We start from the raw sequence: 23932 nt of genomic DNA, 5'->3' as shown, positions 1-23932 counted from the left end.
AAATTATGAACACATCTTGAAAGCAAAATTTTCTAAAATCCGTCCCTGTTGTTAAAAAAATTGAGATTTGGTATAGGCAAGTTAGAGATAGTAAATAATTAAGATTTTTTTTGATTCTTTAGATTTGTTGGCTTTTTTAGATTTTTTTGATTTTTTCGATTCTTTCGATTCTTTGGATTCTTTGAATATTTTATGTTTTTTACGTTTTTTGGATTTTTCGGGTTAATTCGGGCTAAATCTGTATAGGATTCTTTGGGTTTCTTACATTTTTCGGGTTAATTCGGGCTAATTCCAATTAATTCGGGCTAATTTGGTCAATAAGATTCTTTAGACTCTTTGGGTTCGTTTTTTACATTCTTCAGATTTTTCGGATTAGTTCGGCCAAATTCGGACTAATTCAGGGTAAAATTCTTTGGGTTTCTTACCTTCTTTCGATTCTTTAGATATATTACATATTTATTTTATTCTGGAACGGATATTTTAGGCGCCAAATTTAAAATACAGCTCTGCGATTGGTGAATCAAAAGTGTAGCACAAGACTTTTCATATTTGTCAATAATAGAGGAAATTTTGTTATAATAAGAACAAAATTTAAAAATTGATTGCCCCACCATCTATCAACTACAGATACCTAACTTATCTCCGTTGTGATTTAATTCTGCTTATTCAATTTTTTCGCGAGGAAAAATGAACTGCAAACCTTTTAGTATTCAATTAAGTGATTCCGTCATTTCACGGGGCTGATTTCTGAGTTCTTAATATCCAAATTCAAATCTCCCGCGTGTACGAAGCCAGCTCCTGTCAAAAATGACAGCAGTGACACAACTAACCTAAAAGTGAACACGAAAAGTTCTCACGACGCAAAAGCTGTGCAAAATTCGATTTGCTGACTTGTACCCGGGGGCCCCCTTAATACCAGTAGGTGCGTTGCCCCCATAGTCATGATGAGTGCCACAAACAAACACTGGTTAACCCCATTCAGCTGCGACGCCCCCATAAAAAGGTACTCCTGCAACTACTGCGGTTTCAGCACCGACCTCCTCGTCACCCTAAAACGCCACACTGAGACCCACACGTTTATCAAGCAAGAAGAGTTGGCCCCCATAATCCAACACTACGAGTGCAAATACTGCAGTTTTTCGACGTGTTTCGCCCTGAACTTGTACAAACATGTCTTCAGAGACTGCGCAGGCCCCCAGAACCCAGCCCGAAGAAAAGTGGACTTGTTGCCAGACCACAACTACAGTAAAGACCCGCGGCGGGGTTCCAAACGCTTCGTATATAAAGAGCTCCTGAAACGAATGTTTACCTGCCCCGAATGCGGCTATAAAACGGACATTGAAGCCTCGTTCAAAAACCACACCGCTGCGCACCTCCACGACCAGATCCAGTGGCTGCGCTGCGACTCCTGCGACTTCAAAACCACCCTGAAGAGCCTCTTGGAGCAGCACACGAGCACCGTCCACAAGAACCGCTGCGAAAAGACAGTCAAATCGTACGGCAGGAACCCCCAGAGACACAAAGACGTGAAGCCGGATGTGGGGGCGCCGGAAATCGAGTGGTTCACCTGTAGGATTACCACGGATAAGCCGGAGTTTCTTCGCCGCGCGGCCAGCAGGATTAAGTGCGATGAGTGTGGGCATGTGGTGAGACAGCTGGCGGATTTGAAGAGGCATAAACTGATCCGGCATTTCCGCGAGGGGGCTGTGCAGTGGTTTAATTGCAAAGAGTGCGATTATAAGGCGAACATGGTGACGGATTTGAGGAGGCATGTTTTGGAGGAGCATGCGAAGGGGCAGTGGTTTCAATGTGGGGAGTGCGAGTTTAAGACGATGGTGAGGGGGGAGTTGGGGAGGCACAAGGGGCGCGGGCATTCGGTAAACTGAGATTTGAGGCGTGTTTTGTTATTATTGTAAGATAAGAATAAAAGGTTTTGTTTGGCCTTTGTTTTTGTTTTATGTGCCTCTTTTTCTGTGTGTTTTGTTGTTTTTTTGGGGCAACTGAAGAAGAAGTCAGGGATACCAACATGACCAAATTTCTTACACAGCGCTTAAAAATTACTAGAGTGGCAATTTTTTAAAATTTTTGCCTCTTTTAAAGAAAAAAAAATTCCTAAATTTGTCTTTGTTGCTCTATAATTTTGTACTTTGGCACACTTGAAAAACATGTCAAGAGTACCAACCTTTCCAAAATTCATAAGTATAGCCTTAATATTACGAAAATGATAGGCCTAACAATAAAAATTTTGACTTTTTTGCATCGTCTCAAGACTAAAAACTTCCAAAACTTATCTTTTTTGCTCTATATTTTTGTACTTTGACACACTTGAAAATCAAGTCAAGAGAACCAACGTTCCTAAATTTCATAACTGTAGTTTTAAATCTACGAAAATGACAGGCCTTACAATGAAAATTTTGACTTTTTTGCGTCGTCTAAAGAATAAAAATTTCCAAAACGTGTCTTTTTTGTTTCATATTTGTGTACTTTGGCACACGTGAAAAACAGGTCAAGAGTATCAACTTCTCTAAATTTCATAACTATAGCTTTAAAATTGTAAAAATGACAGACCTTTGAATAAAAATTTTGACTTTTTTGCATCGCCTCAAGACCAAAAATTTCTAAAACTTATCTTTTTTGCTCTGTATTTTTGCACTTTGGCTCACTTGAAAATCAAGTCAAGAGTACCAACCTTTCCAAAATTCATAAGTATAGCCTTAATATTACGAAAATGACAGGCCTTACAATAAAAATTTTGACTTTTTTGCATCGTCTCAAGACTAAAAACTTCCAAAACTTATCTTTTTTGCTCTATATTTTTGTACTTTGACACACTTGAAAATCAAGTCAAGAGAACCAACGTTCCTAAATTTCATAACTGTAGTTTTAAATCTACGAAAATGACAGGCCTTACAATGAAAATTTTGACTTTTTTGCGTCGTCTAAAGAATAAAAATTTCCAAAACGTGTCTTTTTTGTTTTATATTTGTGTACTTTGGCACACGTGAAAAACAGGTCAAGAGTACCAACTTCTCTAAATTTCATAACTATAGCTTTAAAATTGCGAAAATGACAGGCCTTAAAATGAAAATATTGTCTTGTTTGCATCGTCTCAAGAACAAAAATTTACAAAACGTCTCTTTTTCGTTCAATATTTTTGAACTTTGGCACACCTGAAAAACAGGTCAAGAGTACTAACTTCTCTAAATTTCATAAGTATAGCTTTAAAATTGTGGAAATAGCCGATCTTAGAATGAAAATTTTGACTTTTTTGCATCGTCTGACAAATAAAAATTTCCAAAACTTGTCATTTTTGCTTCATATTTTTGCACTTTGGCACACTTGAAAATTAAGTCAAGAGTACCAACCTACCCAAATTTTATAACTGTAGCTTTAAAATTACGAAAATGACAGACCTTACAATAAAAATTTTGACTTTTTTGCATCGTCTCCAGAATAAAAATTTCCAAAACTTATCTTTTTTGCTCTATATTTTTGTACTTTGGCACACTTGAAAAGCAAGTCAAGAGGGTACTCAACCTCCCTAAATTTCATAACTATAGCTTTAAATTGCGAAAATGGCAGGCTTTAGAATGAAAATTGTGACTTTTAGCATCGTCTCTAAAATGAAAAATTCTAAAAATTGTGTTTTTTGCTCTATACTTTAGTACTTTGGTACACTCGAAAAACGGTCAAGAGTACCAACTTCTCTAAATTTCATAACTATAGCTTTAAAATTGTGAAAATGACAGACCTTTGAATAAAAATTTTGACTTTTTTGCATCGTCTCAAGAATAAAAATTTCCAAAACGTGTCTTTTTTGTTATATATTTTTGGACTTGGACACACATGAAAAACAGGTCAATGGTACCAACTTCCCGGAATTCCATAACTATAGCTTTAAAATTGCGAAAATAATAGGCCTTAGAATGAAAATGTTGACTTTTTTGCATAGTCTCAAGAATAAAAATTTCTAAATCTTGTCTTGTTTGCTCTATATTTTTGTACTTTGGCACACTTGAAAATCAGGTCAAGAGTACCAACTTCCTCAAATTTCATAACTCTAATTTTAAAATTGCGAAAATGACAGGTCTTAGAATGAAAATTGACTTTTTTGCATACTCTCAAGAACAAAAATTTCCAAAACGTGTCTTTTTTGTTCAATATTTTTGAACTTTGGCACACCTGAAAAACAGGTCAAGAGTACCAACTTTTCTAAATTTCATAGCTATAGCAATAAAATTGCAAAAATGGCAGGCCCTAGAATAAAAATTTTGACTTTTTTGCATCGTCTCAAGAATAAAAATTTCCAAAACGTGTCTTTTTTGCTCTATATTTTTGTATTTTGACACACATGAAGAACAGGTCAATAGTTTCAATCTCGCCATATTTCATAACCATAGCTTTAAAATTGCGAAAATGACGAGCGTTCAAAATTTCGGCATTGAAAATTTACTAGCCGAAACTATAAATGGCCATAACTCTATTATTTCTGATCGCACCTGAATTTTGAGCCCCGATTTGGAATCTGCACGAAATTCGGCGTAAAATGAGCCACAATAACGCAAATTTTCTCCAAAAATAAACGAGAAATTGACCGTAGAAGTTTGACATAGTACTAGTCATAAAAATGTTTTTCGAAAAAAATCACATTTTTTACTTCCGGAAAATCTGGAATGGGATTCTTTTTTGAAAAATTGCGAGAAAAACAATGGCGAAAACCGTTTCTTTCAATCAGTCGTAGTTTCAAAGATATTGAGCACTAATTGTTTCGAATCTCCAAAATTTTGCCTTTCTGGCGACAACCTAAAAATTCGAACGGCGATCAGTTATTTATTGACGTAGGGCAAAAATTCTACCGGTTTTGAATTAAGCGTAAGATTCTGCATTAAATGAGCCCAACTTTGTTGAATTTTGCCTAATAAATACACGAGGCATTGGCCAAAAGCAGTTTTGAAGAGGTCATTTTGGGGTGATGTTCAATCACTGTTTTCAAGGTGAAAACGACGTTTAATACTTTTATGTTTTACATCAATCGAAAGAGGAGCTCAAAATCTATCTACTGGCCAAATTTGAGATCGATCGAACAAATAGTTTACGAGTTATAGCCAAAAAACAAAAAAATTAAACATTTTCATTGTTTGAGCGGAATTTTTTTTTCGCGAAAAATCAGTTATCGAATTTTGGGCTTTTGAGAACTATTTCTAACGTGATATGAGCCGAGGAAAACGATGGCGCAAACCGCATCTCAATATCCTTAATAGTTTCTGAGATATTTGGCTTTAAAAATATAGGAAAAATTGGGGAAAATGAAAATCAACTATCTGAAACTTTGATCGGCCATAACTCAGTTATTTGTTGTCGGATTTGAATTTTAGTACCAGATTTGGAATCAGCGAAAAATTATGCGTACCGTGATGTATAATAACTCAAGTTTACTCCAAAAATAGGCAAAATATCGATGTCAGAACTTTGACATAGTTTTAGTCATGAATTTTTGCGAAAAACTGCAACTTTCGACTTTTGGAAAAACCAAGAACTGTTTTTCATGTAAAAAATTGCGAGAAACACGATGGCGCAAACGGTTTCCCAATATTTCTAATAGTTTCTGAGAAATTGAACAACCATCAACTCGGACAAATAGTTTAGAGTTTTGGGCAAAAAACAAAAAATGTAAATTTTTTTATCAACTGTTATTTATTGTCGCATGTGAATTTCGAGCCCAGATTTGGAATCTGCGCAATATTCTGCGTAAAATGAGCTAAAGAACGCGAGATATCGATTGCCATAGAAAGTTGAAGTAGGCAACCAACAATACATCAAATTGCCCATTTTGACATTGTGGGTGGCGCTAGCTTCACGCAAGTAATAAAAAATTCCCAGTATTTCCCTAAATTGAAAAACTTGTCATGCCTTCACCCCTACAACCCCCAGTTTCCGAAAATCTAACAAATTCTATCATTTTCCATTAATTCCCAACAGGTGGCGCCTCTGTTTTCCCCCAGACAGTTCCCTGCATTACCGACATTTGACAGTCCCATCCCACCATCGCCAGTGAACAGCTGTCGCGCCAGATGATCGATACATGTATAAAATTACCCGCACGTAGACCAGTGTGCAACCCGAAAGCGAGGTGCGAGACAGTTCCGCGTTTGGGTGTGCTCGGCGTCCACTTTCGCACGCTTTTCGGTGTTTCTCCTCGCCATGGGCAAACGGCGCTTCGTCTCGGGCGTGCCGCGCCGTTGAGGCCCCACAGATCGTGTTTGTAAACAGTGACAATATGCCAGTGACTCTCCTCGACCGGCTGCCCATGCCGAACCTGCGGATGTACTCTTCGGGGAGTTTGGTGGCTCTGTCGGCGTGTGTCTATTACGCGACGCAGGTTATCAAGGACCCGAATTGGAGTGCGGCCGAGAGTGATATCGCGGGCTTGCACAAAGTGGACTCGAATAAGAGCAATGCTTCGTTGCCGGATGGCAGGACCATGGGGCAGTTCGTCTCGGATGTGTTTAGTGTTATGATAAGAGAGCCGGTTTGTGTCTGGGTAAGTCTCTACCCTCTAATCTATTTATATCCAGAGCCGCCTTTGCGAACTTGGGGTGACGTAACGTTTTGCAATGGGCACTTGATAAAACGTCAATTGTCATTTTGGTTATATTTTTTTTTATTATCAAGTAGGACATTGACAGGTCGGAACAGTCTTGACCTAACGTAATGTAGGTACGGCTTTTGTAAGTCAAGGAGCTTTGGAATTTAAAATATGTTGGCAGCTCTGCCAATCACAAAATGACGTTTCGGGTTGAGGTGTCGGTTTTGATTGGTTGCTAGTGAGGTCACGACAGGGCTACTTGCTTTTGGCGAGTTTCATGAAAATCTGGAGAATATAAAGGGGTTTCTAAAAAGAATGGGGAATATGTAAATTTCTTGAAAAGTTTAGAGAGAAATTGAGGAAAATCCAAGGAAATTGAGAAGAAAAGCAGAATCTAATGAGAATTTAAGAAATTAAGACGGAATTTAAAGAGAATCTAGAGAAGACTTAAAATGTAATGAGAATTCACAGGGAATATATAGAAAAGGTAAAGAGAATATAGCAAATTGAAAAAAAAAAACGAGAAAATATATAGAAAATCTGAAAAAGAATCTAAAGAGAGTTTAGAAAATTTACTCCGAATTTAGAGAAAATCTTGAGAAAATGGGGAGAATGCAAGATATTCTCATGAGACATTATAGATAATCTAAAGAAAATCTGTCTAATCCAAAGAGAATCGAGAGAGGATTTGAGGATAAATTCAAGGAAAATTTAAGAATAATCTAAAAACGCAAGGCAATTTAGAGGGGACATGAAAATCCAAGAAAATAGAGAGAAAACGGGGGGGATTCTAGAAAATTCAAACCAAGCGGAGAGCTTATTTAGAAAATCTGAAGAAAATAGAACTAGACTAAATAGAATCTAAGAAGAATAATCTAATGAGAACTTGGGAAATTCAGACGGAATTTAAAGAGAATCTAGAGAAGAAATAAAAGGTTAAAAGAATTCGCAGAGAATACAAACAAAAGTTAAAGAGAATCTAGTAAAATTAAAAAGTCGAGAAAGTATATAGAAAATCTGAAAAAGAATCTAACGAGAATTTAGAAAATGTACACCGAATTTAGAGAAAATCTAGCGAAAATGGAAAGAATGCAAGTTAATTTAAAGAGAAATTGTAGATAATCTAGAGAAAATCTATGTAATCCAAGGAGAATCGAGAGAGGATTTGAGGAAAATCCGGAGAGAATCAAATGTAAATAAAGAGAATTCAAGGAAAATCTAAGGATAATCTGAAAACGCTAGACAATTTAGAGGGGACATGGAGGTAAAGTGAGGAAAATTCAAGGAAATAGGGAAGAACTGAGGAGATTCTAGAAAATTCGAGGGGTTAACCTCCCTGGAAATCAGTGTATTAGTATAAGGAAATCAGGGGAAATCGTTTGGAAATCTTGGAAATCAACAGAAAATCAGGGGAAATCATTAAAACATAAGGGGCAATCAATAGAAAAATAGCGGAAGTTTTACGAAATAACAAGCAAATAAGGGAAATATGAACGAATTCACAAGGAAATCAGCGAAAATTTTCTGAAATCACAAAGAAATCGGGGGAATTTAGATAAATTTACAAGGAAATAAGTAGAGGTTAGACGAAATCACAAGGAATTCAGGGGAAGTTTTATGAAATCATAAGGAAATAAGGGGAAGTTGGACGAAAACATAAGGAAATCAGGGGAATTAGACGAAATTACAAGGAAATAAGTAGAGGTTAGACAAAATCACAAGGAATTCAGGGGAAGTTTTACGAAATAACAAATTGGACGAAATAAGTAGATGTTGGACGAAATCACAAGAAATTCAGGGGAAGTCTTACAAAATACCAAGGAAATAAGGGGAAGGTGAACGAAATCATAAGGAAATCAGGGAAAGTTTTACGAAATAACGAGGAAATAAGGGGAAGCTGGATGAAATTACACAGAAATTAGGGGGAGCTTAATGAAATCACAAGGAAATAAGGGGAAGTTGGACAAAAACACTAGGAAATCAGGGGAATTTAGACGAAATTACAAGGAAATAAGTTGAGGTTAGACGAAATCACAAGGAATTCAGGGAAAGTTTTACGAAATAACAAGGAAATTACGGGAAGTTGGATGAAATCACAAGGAAACAAGGGGAAGTCAAGTGTATGCCATTTTTGAGAAGTATTAACCTCTGGAGAAAATTCAAACAAAACATTATTATTTAGAAAAACTAAAGAAAATCGAACGCGACTAAATAGAATCTAAGAAGAATCTAATGAGAACTCGGAAAATTCAGACGGAATTTAAAGAGAATCTAAAGAGCAATGCTTCGTTGTCGGATGGCAGGACCATGGGGCAGTTCGTCTCGGATGTGTTTAGTGTTATGATAAGAGAGCCGGTTTGTGTCTGGGTAAGTCGATAATCTAAGGGGGCTATTTATATCCAGAGCCGCCTTTGCGAACTTGGGGTGACGTAACGTTTTGCAATGGGCACTTGATAAAACGTCAATTGTCATTTTGGTTATTTTTTTTTATTATCAAGTAGGACGTTGACAGGTCGGAACAGTCTTGACCTAACGTAATGTAGGTACGGCTTTTCCAAGTCAAGGAGCTTTGGAATTTGAAATATGTTGGCAGAACTGCTAATCACAAAATGACGTTTCGGGTTTTGATTGGTTGGTAATGAGGTCACGACAGGCCTACTTGATTTTGCAGAGTTTCATTAAAATCTGGAGAATATAAAGGGGTTTCTAGAAAGAATGGGGAATATGTAATATCCTTGAAAAATAAAGAGAGAATTTGAGAAGAAAACAGGAGATCTTAGAGAATTCTTAAGAAAATAGAACAAGACTAAATAGAAAATAAGAAGAACTTGGGAAATTTAGACGGAATTTAAAGAGAATCTAGAGAAAATGAAAAGAATGCAAGTTTCAAGAGAAATTATAGATAATCCAGAGAAAATCTATGTAATCCGAAGAGAATCGAGAGAGGATTTGAGGAAAATCCAGACAGAATCAAATGTGCATCCAGAGAATTCCAGGAAAATCTAAGGTTAATTTAAAAACGCAAGTCAATTTAGAGGGAACGTAGATATAAAGTGAGGAAAATTCAAAGAAATGGAGAACAAGACTGAGGAGATTCTAGATAGTTCAAATACAGCGGAGAGCTTATTTAGAAAATCTGAAGAAAATAGAACGAGACTAAATAGAATCTAAAAGAATCTAATGAGAACTTGGGAAATTCAGACGGATTTTAAAGAGAATTTAGCGAAGAGATAAAAGGTGATTAGAATTCTCAGAGAATACAAACAAACGTTAAAGACAATCTAGTAAAATTAAAAAAAAAACGAGAAAATATAAAAAAAATCTGAAAAAGAATCTAACGAGAATTTAGAAAATTTACATTGAATTTAGAGAAAAATCTAGAGAAAATGGAGAGAATGCGAGTTAATCCCAAGAGAAATTATAGATAATCTTGAGAAAATCTATGTAATCCGAAGAGAATCGAGAGAGAATTTGAGGAAAATACGGAGAGAATAAAATGTACATCCAGAGAATTCTAGGAAAATCTAAGGATAATCTAAAAATGCAAGGCAATTTAAAAGGGACATGCATATAAAGGGAGAAAAATTCAAGGAAATATAGAAGAAAACTGAGGAGATTCTAGAAAAATCGAGGGGTTAACCTCCGTGGGGAATCAGTGTATCAGTTTTTGGAAATCAATTGAAATCATTAAGATTTAAGGTAATCAATAGGAAATCAGGGGAAGTTTTCTGAAATCACAAGAAAATAAGGAGAAGTTGGACGAAAACACAATTAAATCAGGGGAATTTAGACAAAATTACGAGGAAATAAGTAGAGGTTAGACGAATTCACAAGGAATTCAGGGGAAGTTTTACGAAATAACAAGGAAATAAGGGGAAGTTGGACGAAATTACACGAAAATCAGGGAAAATTTTATGAAATCACAAGGAAATAAAGGGAAATTAGATGAAAACACATGGACATCAGGGGAATTTAGACGAAATTCCAGGAAATAAGTAGAGGTTAGATGAAATCACAGGGAATTCAGGGGAAGTTTTACGAAATAGCAAGGAAATTAGGGGAAGTTGGACGAAATTACACGAAAATCGGGGGAAGTTTTATGAAATAACAAGGAAATAAAGGGAAATTAGACGAAAACACATGGACATCAGGGGAATTTAGACGAAATTCCAGGAAATAAGTAGAGGTTAGATGAAATCACAGGGAATTCAGGGGAAGTTTTACGAAATAGCAAGGAAATTAGGGAAAGTTGGACGAAAACAAAAGGAAATTTCAAGGAAATAAGTATATGTTGGACGAAATCACAAGAAATCCAAGGGAAATTTTATGAAATAACGAGGAAATAAGGGGAAGTTGGACGAATTCACACTGAAATCAGGGAAAGTTTTATGAAATCACAACGAAATAAGGGCAAGTTGGACGAAAACACAAGGAAATCAGGGGAATTTAGAAGAAATTACAAGGAAATAAGTAGAGGTTAGATGAAATCACAGGAAATTCAGGAGAAGTTTTACGAAATAACAAGGAAATTAGGGGAAGTTGAATGAAATCACGAGGAAATTAGGGGAAGCTTAATGAAATCACAAGGAAATAAGGGGAAGTTGGACGAAAACACAAGGAAATCAGGGGAATTTAGACGAAATTACAAGGAAATAAGCAGAGGTTAGACGAAATCACAAGGAATTTAGGGGAAGTTTTACAAAATAGCAAGGAAATTAAGGGAAGTTGGATGAAATCACAAGGAAATGAGGGGAAGTTTTATGAAATCGCAAGGAAATAAGGAGAAGTTGGACGAAAACACAAGGAAATGAGTAGATGTTGGACGCAATCAGAAGAAATTCAAGGGAAGTTTTATGAAATCACAACGAACTAAGGGAAAGTTGGACGAAAACAGAAGGAAAATATGAGAATTTAGACGAAATTACAAGGAAATAAGTAGAGGTTAGACGAAATCACAAGGAATTCAGGGAAAGTTTTACGAAATAACATGGAAATTAGGGGAAGTTGGACGAAATCACACGGAAATCTGACGAATTTTTATAAAATCACAAGGAAGTAAGGGGAAGTCAAGTGTATGCCATTTATAACCGTATTAACCCCTGGAGAAAATTCAAACCAAGCGGAGAGCTTATTTAGAAAATCTGAAGAAAATAGAACGAGACTAAATAGAATCTAAGAAGAATCTAATGAGAACTTGGGAAATTCAGACGGAATTTAAAGAGAATCTAGAGAAGAGATAAAAGGTAAAGAGAATTCGCAGAGAATACAAACAAAAGTAAAAGAGAATATAACAAATTTAAAAAAAACGTGAAAGTAAATGGAAAATCTGATCCTGAAAAGGATCCAATGAGACTTGAGAAAATTTTCACCGAATTTAGAGAAAATGGAGAGAATGCAAGTTAATCCCAAGAGAAATTATAGATAATCTAGAGAAAATCTATGTCATCCGAAGAGAATCGAGATAGGATTTGAGGAAAATCCGGAGAGAATCAAAATGTAAATAAAGAGAATTCAAGGAAAATCTAAGAATAAAAAAAATATAAAATAAAAAGAAGAATAGAAAAAAGGCAATTTAGAGGGGACATGGAGATAAAGTGAGGAAAATGCAAGGTAATAGAGAAGAAAATTGAGGAGATTCTAGAAAATTCGAGGGGTTAAGCTCCCTGGGAAATCAGTGTATCAGTCTTGGGAAATAAGGGGAAATCGTTTGGAAGTCAGGAAAATCAATAGAAAATCATTAAGATATAAGGGGCAATCAATAGGACATCAGGGGAAGGTTTACGAGATAACAAGAAAATAAGGGGAAGTTTGAGGAATACACAAGTAAATCAGGGGAATTTAGACGAAATTACAAGGAATTTAGGGGAAGTTTTACGAAATAACAAGGAAATATGGGGAAGTTTAACGAAATCACAAGGAATTCATGGGAAGTTGGACGAAAACACAAGGAAATGACAAGAAATTCAAGGGAAGTTTTACAAAATAACAAGGAAATAAGGGGAAGTTGGACGAAATCGCAAGGAAATCATGGGAAGTCTAGTGTAGGTTATTTTTTAAAAGTATTAACTCCTGGAGAAAATTCATACAAAACAGGGAGCTTATTTAGAAAATATGAAGAAAATAGAATGAGACTAAATAGAATCTAAGAAGAATCTAATGAGAATTTGAGAACTTTAGACGGAATTTAAAGAGAATCTAGAGAAGACGTAAAAGGTGAAGACAATTTAAAGGAAATACAAACAACAATTAAAGAAAATATAGAATAGAAATTAAAATCAAAACAACGAGAAAGTTTGTAGAAAATCTGAACAATATAACGAGAGTCTAAATAAAATCTGACGAGAATTTAGAAAATTTACACAGAATTTAGAGAAAATCTTGAGAAATTGGAAAGAATGCAGGGTTCTTATAGGAATTTAAAGGAAATCTAAGACAAATCTAAACAGAACTTATAGATAATCTTGAGAAAATTTATTAAATCCATAGTCAATCGAGAGAGGATTTGAGGAAAATCCAAAGAGAATTTAGAAAAGCCAAGACAATTTAGGTAGAATCCAAATAAAAAGTAAAGAGAATGTAGAAAAAAAATTACAAAATTTAAACAAACGGATAGTTATCTAGAAAGTTTGATAAAAGAAACTCTAAATACAATCTAAGAAGAATTTAAAGAGAATTTTGACAGAATTTTTGATTTTAAATACGTTTCGAGCCTCTTGAATTGTAAATCACACTTTAAAACTCTACTTGTGCGGAAAAACTGCGGCAGTGCGGCAAAAAAGTCAGATTACATTTTACCACAACAAAGATTCTACAGCAAAGTATTATTTCAACAAGTTGTTTCGTTATTTAAGACGATTTTCCACCTTATAAATTAAAATCAAACTTATTTGCTTGGTGGCGCCATCTATTATAAGATTGAAAAATTGCAAGATCGCTGTCAGATCAACATGTTTAATTCAGTGTTCGAATTATTTTAGCTTTTTACAAATCTCGTTCTGTCAGAATTTCACGCCTCTCTAGCAAATGCCGCCTTTCCATTCTTTAGTTTTCTCCTTAGCGAGCAGGAAATAACATTTAGTGACGAATTTTCCTGTTATTTGCTCAGAAAACAATCGATACTCACAATAACAACAAATGTTAGTCATGAAGTTGATAAAAACGCAGATTTGAGTCATGTTCAGTTATTTTATCGACGCCACGTTGATAAATGATTAGTTTTACGACACGCTCCCATTCAGTAAACATTTCCATACGAATTCTAAATTTGTTGACTGCGCAAAACGCCCGCTTTCCACTGGAGTTGTTGGCGGCCGACGTGACCTTGGAGCGGCACTGCGCTCGCTTCGCTCGCTCACACGCAACCTTGTAAAAATCGATTAATCGAAACGAGGTGTTTGAAAAGAATTCATTATTTAAACGAAAGTTTCTATTGAAACGTACCGAACCTCCTTTTTATTCATTAGATTTTCCAGTCTGGAAAAGTAATAAAAAATGCAGGTAATAATGTGCTATTTTCGGACCGTCATTAAATGATTCAAGGGTGTTATTATAAGCCTGTCAAAATTGTGCGGTGGGTGTCAGTTACGACCGACGCGTTTTTTCCATGTCCAATTGCGAGCGGAAATTTCTCAAAAAGTGTCATAAATTCGGGCGCCTCGAAAGTGTGTCTCGAATATCGGAAAGTTTTCACGTTTTTTTTTCTTTGTTTATGTTGTAATTTCACAAGTTATTGGTCCCGAAAGTCAACGAACTCGCATTTCGCCCATTGCAGCATCGGAAAGTTCACGGGGACGTAAATCCGGCGGCGGTTTTCTAAACAAAAATCCGTTTACTTCACTCGTATTGGCCAATCGCGGCAGATAAAGTCGGCTTTTTGGAATCGAGTCCGCGAAAGTCCCGTTTTGCGGACGGAGGACGAGAAATGGGGTTTATGTCACCGGAACCTAACTCAACGAGCGTTGGCTTAGATTTGAGGCAAAAATGTCTGTTTAATTGGAATCAAATATTTATTGCGGTCACGCCACTGCCACTCGATTTATCGACGGAATACCGGCGACACTGCTTGTCATGCACTTGGCATCCTTTCACCCGATAAACAGTCCTTTTTCGGACGCAGTCAATTACGCAATAAATAATAATAGTCGAAGGCTATCTGTGTATCTAAGGTGTAAAAAGGGTCATTTCCACCCGACAAAAACAATAGACTTTGACCTTCGTATTCAGTTTACACGTCCTCGTTCCGTATGAATGAACGCTGGAGAAAACCGATCGTTTTTAATAATTCCGACTTCCTCCTGCGTCTGTCGATTGTATTTTTATGTGTCGGAATTTATTACCTTTCTCGCCGTTCAGTGACCGATCGCTTCCGTCGTATTGATTTTTCATTGTCATTAGTCAACGGTGAATAAGCCAGTTGAAAATTCACGCCTTCGTGAGAAGAATTTCGACATTTTATGGGATAAAACGAGAGCTTCGATGGCGAAATCTGGCGTTTTGAAATTGAGAACGGTTTAGTTGGAAAGTACCCAATTAGTGGAATTTGAGAATTGAGCTGTTTATACGTTTTGCTCCGACTCGGGGGTATTTTTGGTGCCGCGGGCGGTAATGTGCCCCTGTCGGGTCTCGTTACATAATATACTGCCAAAAAGTTTTGTGGGTTTCATGCGGATTTGTGTGGATTTCTCAATTATTAAGCGTTGGATTTCTAGAAAAACTCGCGATTTGATGTATTTTGATCTCTGCTTTTCGAAAACTGCCTTCAAAATTTTCGCTCATTCAAAATTTTTACTTTTTATGCTAAAATTTTGAAATTTGGCACACTAAGTACGCATCTAGCAAGGACCAAGGACACAAAATTTCTATGTTTTAGCGTCAAAATTGCCCGATTTACCGCGGATAATCGAGAATTTTGGATTTTTTTGCTCATTCTAGAAAAGAAAGCTTCCAAAATTTTTAATTTTGAAATTTGACACACTAAATGCGCATCTAAGTAGGATCAAGTCTACGAAATTTCACTCGTTTAGCGTCAAAATTGAGTGATGGACGGCGAATAATCGAAAATTTTGACTTTTTCGCCCATCCTAGAAAATAAAAATTCTAAAATTTTTACTTTTTGTGCTAAATTTTTTTAATTTGTTACACCAAGTACACATCTAGAAAGGAGCAAGTCCACCAAATGTCACAATTTTAGCGTCAAAATTGCCCGACTTACGGCGCATAATCGAAAATTTTGACTTTTTCGCTCATCCTAGAAAATAAAGCTTCCAATTTTTTTGTAATTTGGCACACTAAATACGCATCTAGGAAGGACCAAGTTCACTAAATTTCATTGTTCCAGTGTTAAAATTGCCCGCTTTACGGCCGATAATAGAAAATTTTGGATTTTTTGCTCATTCTTGAAAATAAAGATTCGAAAATTTTTACTTTTACTGCTAAAATTTTGTAATTTGGCACACTAAATACGCATAATAGAAGGACTAAGTCTATCAAATTTCACTATTTTGTCGTGAAAATTGCCCGACTTACGGCGAATAAACGAAAATTTTGACTTTATCGTCCACCTTAGAAATTAAATATTCCAGAATTTTTACTTTTTGTGCTAAATTTTTGTAACTTGGCACACTAAAAACGCATCCAGGAAGAACCAAGTCCACTAAAATTCAGAGTTTTGTGTCAAAATTGCCTGAGTTACGGCGGATAATCGAAACTTTGGATTTTTTCGCCCATCTTAGAAATTAAAGATTCCAGAATTTTTACTTTTAGTACTAAAATTGTATTATTTGACACACCAAATACGCATCTAGAAAGAAAAAGTCGAGCAAAAGTCACTGTTTTAGCGTCAAAATTGCCCGACTTACGGCATATAACCGGAATTTTGGATTTTTTTGTTCATCTTAGAAAATAAAAATTCCAAAATTTGTACTTTCTATGCTAAATTTTCGGAATTTGGGACCCTAAATGCGCATATAGGCAAGGATCAAGTCCACGAAATTTCACTGTTTTAGCGTCAAAATTGCCCGTTTTACGGCGGATAAGCGAGAATTTTGACTTTTTCGCTCAACCTACAGAATGAAGCTTCCAAAATTTTTACTTTTTGTGCTAAAATTTTCTCATTTGACACTAAATACGCATCTAGAAAGGAACAAGCTGAGCAAATTGCACTGTTTTTGTTTTAAAATTGACTGACTTACGGCGGATAATAGAAAATTTTGACTTTTTTGCTTATTCTAGAAATTAGAAGAATAAACATTTTTTACATTTTGTGCTAAAATTTTGGAATTTTGTACACCAAATACGAATTTAGGAAGGAACAAGCTCCCTAAATTTTACTGTTTTAGTGTCAAAATTGCCCGACTTACGGCGTATAATGGCAATTTTTGATTTTTTCGCTCATCCTAAAAAATAAAAATTCCGAAATTTTGACTTTTTGGACTAGAATTTTTAGCATCTAGAAAGGACCAAGTTCACCAAATTTTATAGTTTTAGCGTCAAAATTACCCTACTTATGGCGGATAATCGAAAATTTTGACTTTTTCGCTCATCCTAGAAAATAAAATTTCCAAAATTTTTACTTTCTGTGCTAAAGTTTTAAAATTTGGCACATTAAATACGCATTTAGGAAAGATGAAGTCCACCAAATTTCACTGTTTTAGCGTCAAAATTGCCCGACTTACGGCAAATAATTGAAAATTTTGACTTTTTTGCTTATCGTAGAAAAGACAGCTTCCCAATTTTTTACATTTTGTGCTAAAATTTTGGAATTTTCTACACCAAATACGAATTTAGCAAGAAACAAGTTTTACAAATTTTACTGTTTTAGTATCAAAATTGCCCGACTTACGGCGTATAATCGCAATTTTTGATTTTTTTGCTCATCCTAAAAACTAAAAATTCCGAAATTTTGACTTTTTGGACTAGAATTTTGAAATTTAGTGCACTAAATAGAAAGGACCAAGTTCACCAAATTTTATAGTTTTAGCGTCAAAATTACCCTACTTATGGCGGATAATCGAAAATTTTGACTTTTTCGCTCATCCTAGAAAATAAAATTTCCAAAATTTTTACTTTCTGTGCTAAAATTTAAAAATTTGGCACACTAAATACGCATTTAGGAAAGATGAAGTCCACCAAATTTCACTCTTTAATCGTCAAAATTGCCCGACTTACGGCAGATAATCCAAAATTTTGACTTTTCGACGAGTTAACTGCCGATTTCGCAACAATTCGATCCTGATTGAATCATTAAACCCTTTCCGCGTCCCCGCAAAACCGATTTCATTCGATGACTCATTACAATCTAATCAAAGATGTTGTTTTCGCGCTCGATCAACCAGAAGGCGGAAGAATCGAAACTTAACAATAGAACACAACCAGCGTGGGCCCAAACCAAGTCGTACGATCGAATCATTCCATTTTGCGAGTTTTAGTCAGACGCGCGTTTTCCAAAAATGTCGAATTTTCGGACCGTCGTCGTCGTCTTCGACAAGTTTCTCCTGTGTTGCACCGGAAGGATCGAAATCGACGTGAAGAAGTTGAAGATTTCCGGACGCGGGGTGAAGCTGAAGGTAAATAAATGAGAGTTTTTGCGTTGGAAAGGTCACTTGCGTCAAGGTGGCTTTGATTAGAAGGGCCTTAGCTCACAATCAGATGTGGAGGTGTTTGTGGCTGAGGGACGAAAAGTGCGCGTTTAGGCTCGAGGAGGAGTAATCACACAGTTTTTATGCAGGATTTTCAAGATTTTTGGGTAGTGGACTCTTTTATTTACTGGTTCTAGAACGTCAAAATCGAAAAATGACGTTCTTGTCCACTAAATTTGACTTTTTTGGCGTCAAAATTGCCCGAGTTACAGCGAATAATAAATTTTTTTGACTTTTTCGCTCATCCATGAAATTAAAATTTCCAAAATTTTTACTTGTACTAAAATTTCCTAATTTGGCAAACGAAATACGCATCTAGGAACGACAAAGTCCACAAAATTTCATTGTTTTAGAGTCAAAATTGTCCGACGTACGGCCGATAATTGTAAATTTTGACTTTTTCGCTCAATATAAAAAATAAAAATATCAAAATTTTTACATTTTGTGCTAAAATTTCGTAATTTGGTACATCAGATGTTCATGTACATCAAAAGGACCAAGTTCACCAAATTTCAGTGTTTTAGCGTCAAAATTGCCCGATTGACGGCGGATGATAGAAAATTTTGGCTTTTTCGCTCATCTTAAATAAAAATAAAGCTTTCAGAGTTTTTACTTTTTGTACTAAAATTTTGAAATTTGACACACTAAATACGCATCTAGTAAGGATCAAGTCCACCCAATTTCATTGTTTTAGCGTTTTAGCTTTTAGCGTCAAATCGGGCAATTTTGAATTTTTCGCTCATCTTGGCAAATAAAAATTCCAAAATTTTTACTTTTTGTTCTAAAATTTCGTAATTTGGCACACTAAATACGTATATAAGAAGGATTAAGTTCACGTACTTTTACTATTTTAGCGTCAAAATTGCACGATTTACGGCAAATAATCTAAAATTTTGACTTTTTTGCTTGTCCTAGAAAATAAAGCTTACAAAATTTTATTTTATGTTATAAAATTTCGTATTTTGGCACACTAGATACGCATCTAGAAAGGACCAAGTTCACTAAATTTCACTGTTTTAGCGTCAAAATTACCCGACTTACGGCGCAAAATCGAAAATTTTGACATTTTCGCTCATCCTAGAAAATAAAGATTTCAACTTTTTTGTTTTTTGTGCTAAAATTTCGTAATTTGGCACACTAAATACGCATTTCGATAGGACTAATTTCACGAAATTTTATTGTTTTAGCGTCAAAATTGACCGAGTTACGGCCGATAATAAAAAAATTTTGAATTTTTTGCTCATCTTGGCAAATAAAAATTCGAAAATTTTTACTTTTTGTTCTAAAATTTCGTAATTTGGCACATTAAATACGTATATAAAAAGGATCAAGTTTGTATAATTTTACTGTTTTAGTGTCAAAATTGCACGAGTTACAGCGAATAATCTAAAATTTTGACTTTTTCGCTTGTCCTAGAAAATAAAGCTTCCAAAATTTTATTTTATGTTATAAAATTTCGTATTTTGGCACCCTAAATACGCATCTAGAAAGGGCCAAGTTCACTAAATTTCACTGTTTTAGCGTCAAAATTACCCGACTTACGGCGCATAATCGAAAATTTTGACTTTTTCGCTCATCCTAGAAAATAAAGATTTCAAATTTTTTATTTTTTGTGCTAAAATTTCGTAATTCGGCACACTAAATACGCATTTAGATAGGACTAATCCACGAAATTTTATTGTTTTAGCGTCAAAATTGACAGAGTTACGGCCGATAATAAAAAAATTTGAATTTTTTGCTCATCTTGGCAAATAAAAATTCGAAAGTTTTTACTTTTTGTTCTAAAATTTCGTAATTTGGCACATTAAATGCGTATAAGTAGGATCAACTTCACGTAATTTTACTGTTTTAGCGTCAAAATTACACGATTTACGGCAAATAATCTAAAATTTTGACTTTTTCGCTCATCCTAGAAAATAAAGATTTCAAATTTTTTATTTTTTGTGCTAAAATTTCGTAATTTGGCACACTAAATACGCATTTAGATAGGACTAATTCCACGAAATTTTATTGTTTTAGCGTCAAAATTGACCGAGTTACGGCCGATAATCAAAAATTTTGAATTTTTTGCTCATCTTGGCAAATAAAAATTCGAATATTTTTACTTTTTGTTCTAAAATTTCGTAATTTGGCACATTAAATACGTATATAAAAAGGATCAAGTTCGTATAATTTTACTGTTTTAGTGTCAAAATTGCACGAGTTACAGCGAATAATCTAAAATTTTGACTTTTTCGCTTGTCCTAGAAAATAAAGCTTCCAAAATTTTATTTTATGTTATAAAATTTCGTATTTTGGCACCCTAAATACGCATTTAGATAGGACTAATTTCACGAAATTTTATTGTTTTAGCGTCAAAATTGACGAGTTACGGCCGATAGTAAAAATTTTTGAATTGTTTGCTCATCTTGGCAAATAAAAATTCGAAAATTTTTACTTTTTGTTCTAAAATTTCGTAATTTGGCACATTAAATACGTATATAAGAAGGATCAAGTTCACGTAATTTTACTGTTTTAGCGTCAAATTTGCACGAGTTACAGCGAATAATCTAATATTTTGACTTTTTCGCTTGTCCTAGAACATAAAGCTTCCAAAATTTTATTTTATGTTATAAAATTTCGTATTTTGGCACCCTAAATACGCATCTAGAAAGGACCAAGTTCACTAAATTTCACTGTTTTAGCGTCAAAATTACCGGACTTACGGCGCAAAATCGAAAATTTTGAGATTTTCGCTCATCCTAGGAAATAAAGATTTCAACTTTTTTGTTTTTTGTGCTAAAATTTCGTAATTTGGCACACTAAATACGCATTTAGATAGGACTAATTCCACGAAATTTTATTGTTTTAGCGTCAAAATTGACGAGTTACGGCCGATAATAAAAAAATTTGAATTTTTTGCTCATCTTGGCAAATAAAAATTCGAAAATTTTTACTTTTTGTTCTAAAATTTCGTCATTTGGCACATTAAATACGTATAAGTAGGATCAAGTTCTCGTAATTTTACTGTTTTAGCGTCAAAATTACACGATTTACGGCAAATAATCTAAAATTTTGTCTTTTTCGCTCATCCTAGAAAATAAAGATTTCAAATTTTTTATTTTTTGTGCTAAAATTTCGTAATTTGGCACACTAAATACGCATTTAGATAGGACTAATTCCACGAAATTTTATTGTTTTAGCGTCAAAATTGACGAGTTACGGCCGATAATAAAAATTTTTGAATTGTTTGCTCATCTTGGCAAATAAAAATTCGAAAATTTTTACTTTTTGTTCTAAAATTTCGTAATTTGGCACATTAAATACGTATATAAAAAGGATCAAGTTCGTATAATTTTACTGTTTTAGTGTCAAAATTGCACGAGTTACAGCGAATAATCTAAAATTTTGACTTTTTCGCTTGTCCTAGAAAATAAAGCTTCCAAAATTTTATTTTATGTTATAAAATTTCGTATTTTGGCACACTAGATACGCATCTAGAAAGGACCAAGTTCACTAAAATTCCACTGTTTTAGCGTCAAAATTACCGGACTTATGGCGCAAAATCGAAAATTTTGACATTTTCGCTCATCCTAGAAAATAAAGATTTCAAATTTTTTATTTTTTGTGCTAAATTTTCGTAATTTGGCACACTAAATACGCATTTAGATAGGACTAATTCCACGAAATGTTATTGTTTTAGCGTCAAAATTGACAGATTTACGGCCGATAATCGAAAATTTTGAATTTTTCGCTCATCCTAAAAATTGAAGATTCCAAGATTTTTACTTTTTGTTCTAAAATTTCATAATTTCCCATACTAAACACGCATCTCGGAAGGACCAAGTCCGCCAAATTTCACTCTTTCAACTTCTAAAATTCCATAGATTAGAGTTGTTTTCGTTCCAACCTTGCTTTTTATTCACATATTTAACCAACGGAAGTGTTTTAATGTCGCAAAAAAATCGAAAAAAAATTCAAGGCAAACGCAAAAACGCAAAAACGCCACCTTAGACGTGACATTTCTTCCAGGTAGGTCTTGAAAAACAACACTTTTGCTTGTTTTAATATTGATCTAGAGTAAAGCCACGTCACTTATTTCGAGTGTGCGTGGCGTGGGAATTTTTTTCTATTTTGTTTACCGTGTGTGACATTGAAAGCACTCCACTTATTTTGCCGGTAATTTGCCGTTCACCTGGTTGGTCATTTTGGAAGTTTTGCCGTTCAGTTGACCCAATTCCCGAAGATGATGCAATCGTTTTGTGCCGCTCGCGCTAACGATGGGCGATAAATTGCTAAGGGTCCATATCTTTGCCAAAGGATTTTATTTACGTTTGTTTGCCAATTCAGGATCGTGCCAACTTAAGATTCAGGACTGCGTACTTTCGTTTGGTTACATAAGAGGGAATTTTTATGGACCGAACTGGGGGGAATTGGTAGCCCTGATGACGCACAAAGTGTCAGTTGCTGGGGAAACAATGACGCCAACTGTGCCATCTTAAAACTACCAACGTCAAAGGGGACATTGCAACCTAAATCAAGTCTACATGATTGTGCGTAACTTGATAACCTTTGATATCAGCAGTGTTGCCAACACATTTTCAAATTCTCGGGTCCACGTTCGACAATTAGAACTGTCCACGCTTGTTTTTCGACAGTAACTGAGCACAATGCGCGACCAGTAAGTCGCTTTGCACACGTCTCGAAAATTAAACTTTTTTTTTTAAATCTTGATTGAATTAAATTGAAGAAGCGCTTGTTTGTCACGGTTAAAAATAAACAGTTATTTGTAAACCATCAGTTTTGGACGACCTTGGCCCCGAAATAACTCAGTTTTTGACGGCATGCACTGATTGAGGTGTGTAAATAAATTCGCAATCGCTAATTTTTGCACTTCTGTAAAATTTAAAAACAAGATGGCGGATTCAATATGGCGCTCCAAGGGCTTGGATTGTTCGTTCGTCTTTTGCGAGCGAAGCGAGCGAAAGCTTTTATTTGTTTGGATTAATAGTTATTTACATTTGGGCAACTGTAAGGGGATTTGACGGGTTGGGCGGCATTTGCTGGAGAGGAGTAAAATTTTTCCAGTGCGAAATTTTAGGGATAAATCATCTAAAACTGAATTAAAAGTGTTGATCTGACAGTTCTTTGACAACGTCACTTGCAATTTTTGATTCTTATAATAGATGTCGCCAGTATCAACATTATTTTTTGAAGAATTTTTGAATTTTTCCCTCGTCCTAGAATTCAAATAAGCCAAAATTTTTACTTTTTGTATTAAAATTTCGTAATTTGGCACATTAAATACGCATCTAGAAAGTAACAAGTCCACCAAAATTCACTGTTTTAGAGCCAAAATTGCTCGGCTTACACGGCGAATGATAGAAAATTTGGAATTTTTTGCTCATCTTAGAAAATAAAGCTTCCAAAATTTTTACTTTTTAGGCTAAATTTTCGAAATTTAGCACACTAAATACGCATCTAGGCAGGAACAAGTCCACTAAATTTTACAGATTTAGCATCTAAATTGATCGATTTACCGCGGACATTCGAAAATTTTGACTTTTTCGTTCATCCTATAAAATAAAGATTTCAAAATTTTTACTTTTTGTGCTAAAATTTCGTAATTTGGTACACTAAATACGCATCTAGGAAGGACCAAGTCCACTAAATTTTACTGTTTTGGCATCAAAATTGACCGACTTACGGTGTATAATAAAAAATTTTACTT

At 34.9% G+C, this 23932-nt stretch overlaps 1 protein-coding gene across 1 annotated transcript in view; it reads left to right on the top strand.

Annotated features, from left to right (window-relative positions):
• The first annotated feature begins 6012 nt into the window (after positions 1 to 6012).
• The window catches only part of LOC148180556 (E3 ubiquitin-protein ligase AMFR-like), a 34172-nt gene continuing 16252 nt past the window's right edge, over positions 6013 to 23932 (top strand). Inside the window, exon 1 of the mRNA XM_088032912.1 lies at positions 6013 to 8953. Within this exon, the coding sequence (XP_087889038.1) occupies positions 8819 to 8953 (135 nt within the window). The 5' untranslated portion in view covers positions 6013 to 8818. The remainder of the gene's footprint in view (positions 8954 to 23932) is intronic.

Source organism: Gnatocerus cornutus, chromosome 1, assembly GCF_029298725.1.
Source record: "Gnatocerus cornutus isolate USDA-ARS CGAHR chromosome 1, icGnaCorn1.1, whole genome shotgun sequence".
NCBI lineage: Eukaryota > Metazoa > Arthropoda > Insecta > Coleoptera > Tenebrionidae > Gnatocerus > Gnatocerus cornutus.
This window is presented reverse-complemented; position numbering and strand designations above follow the sequence as displayed.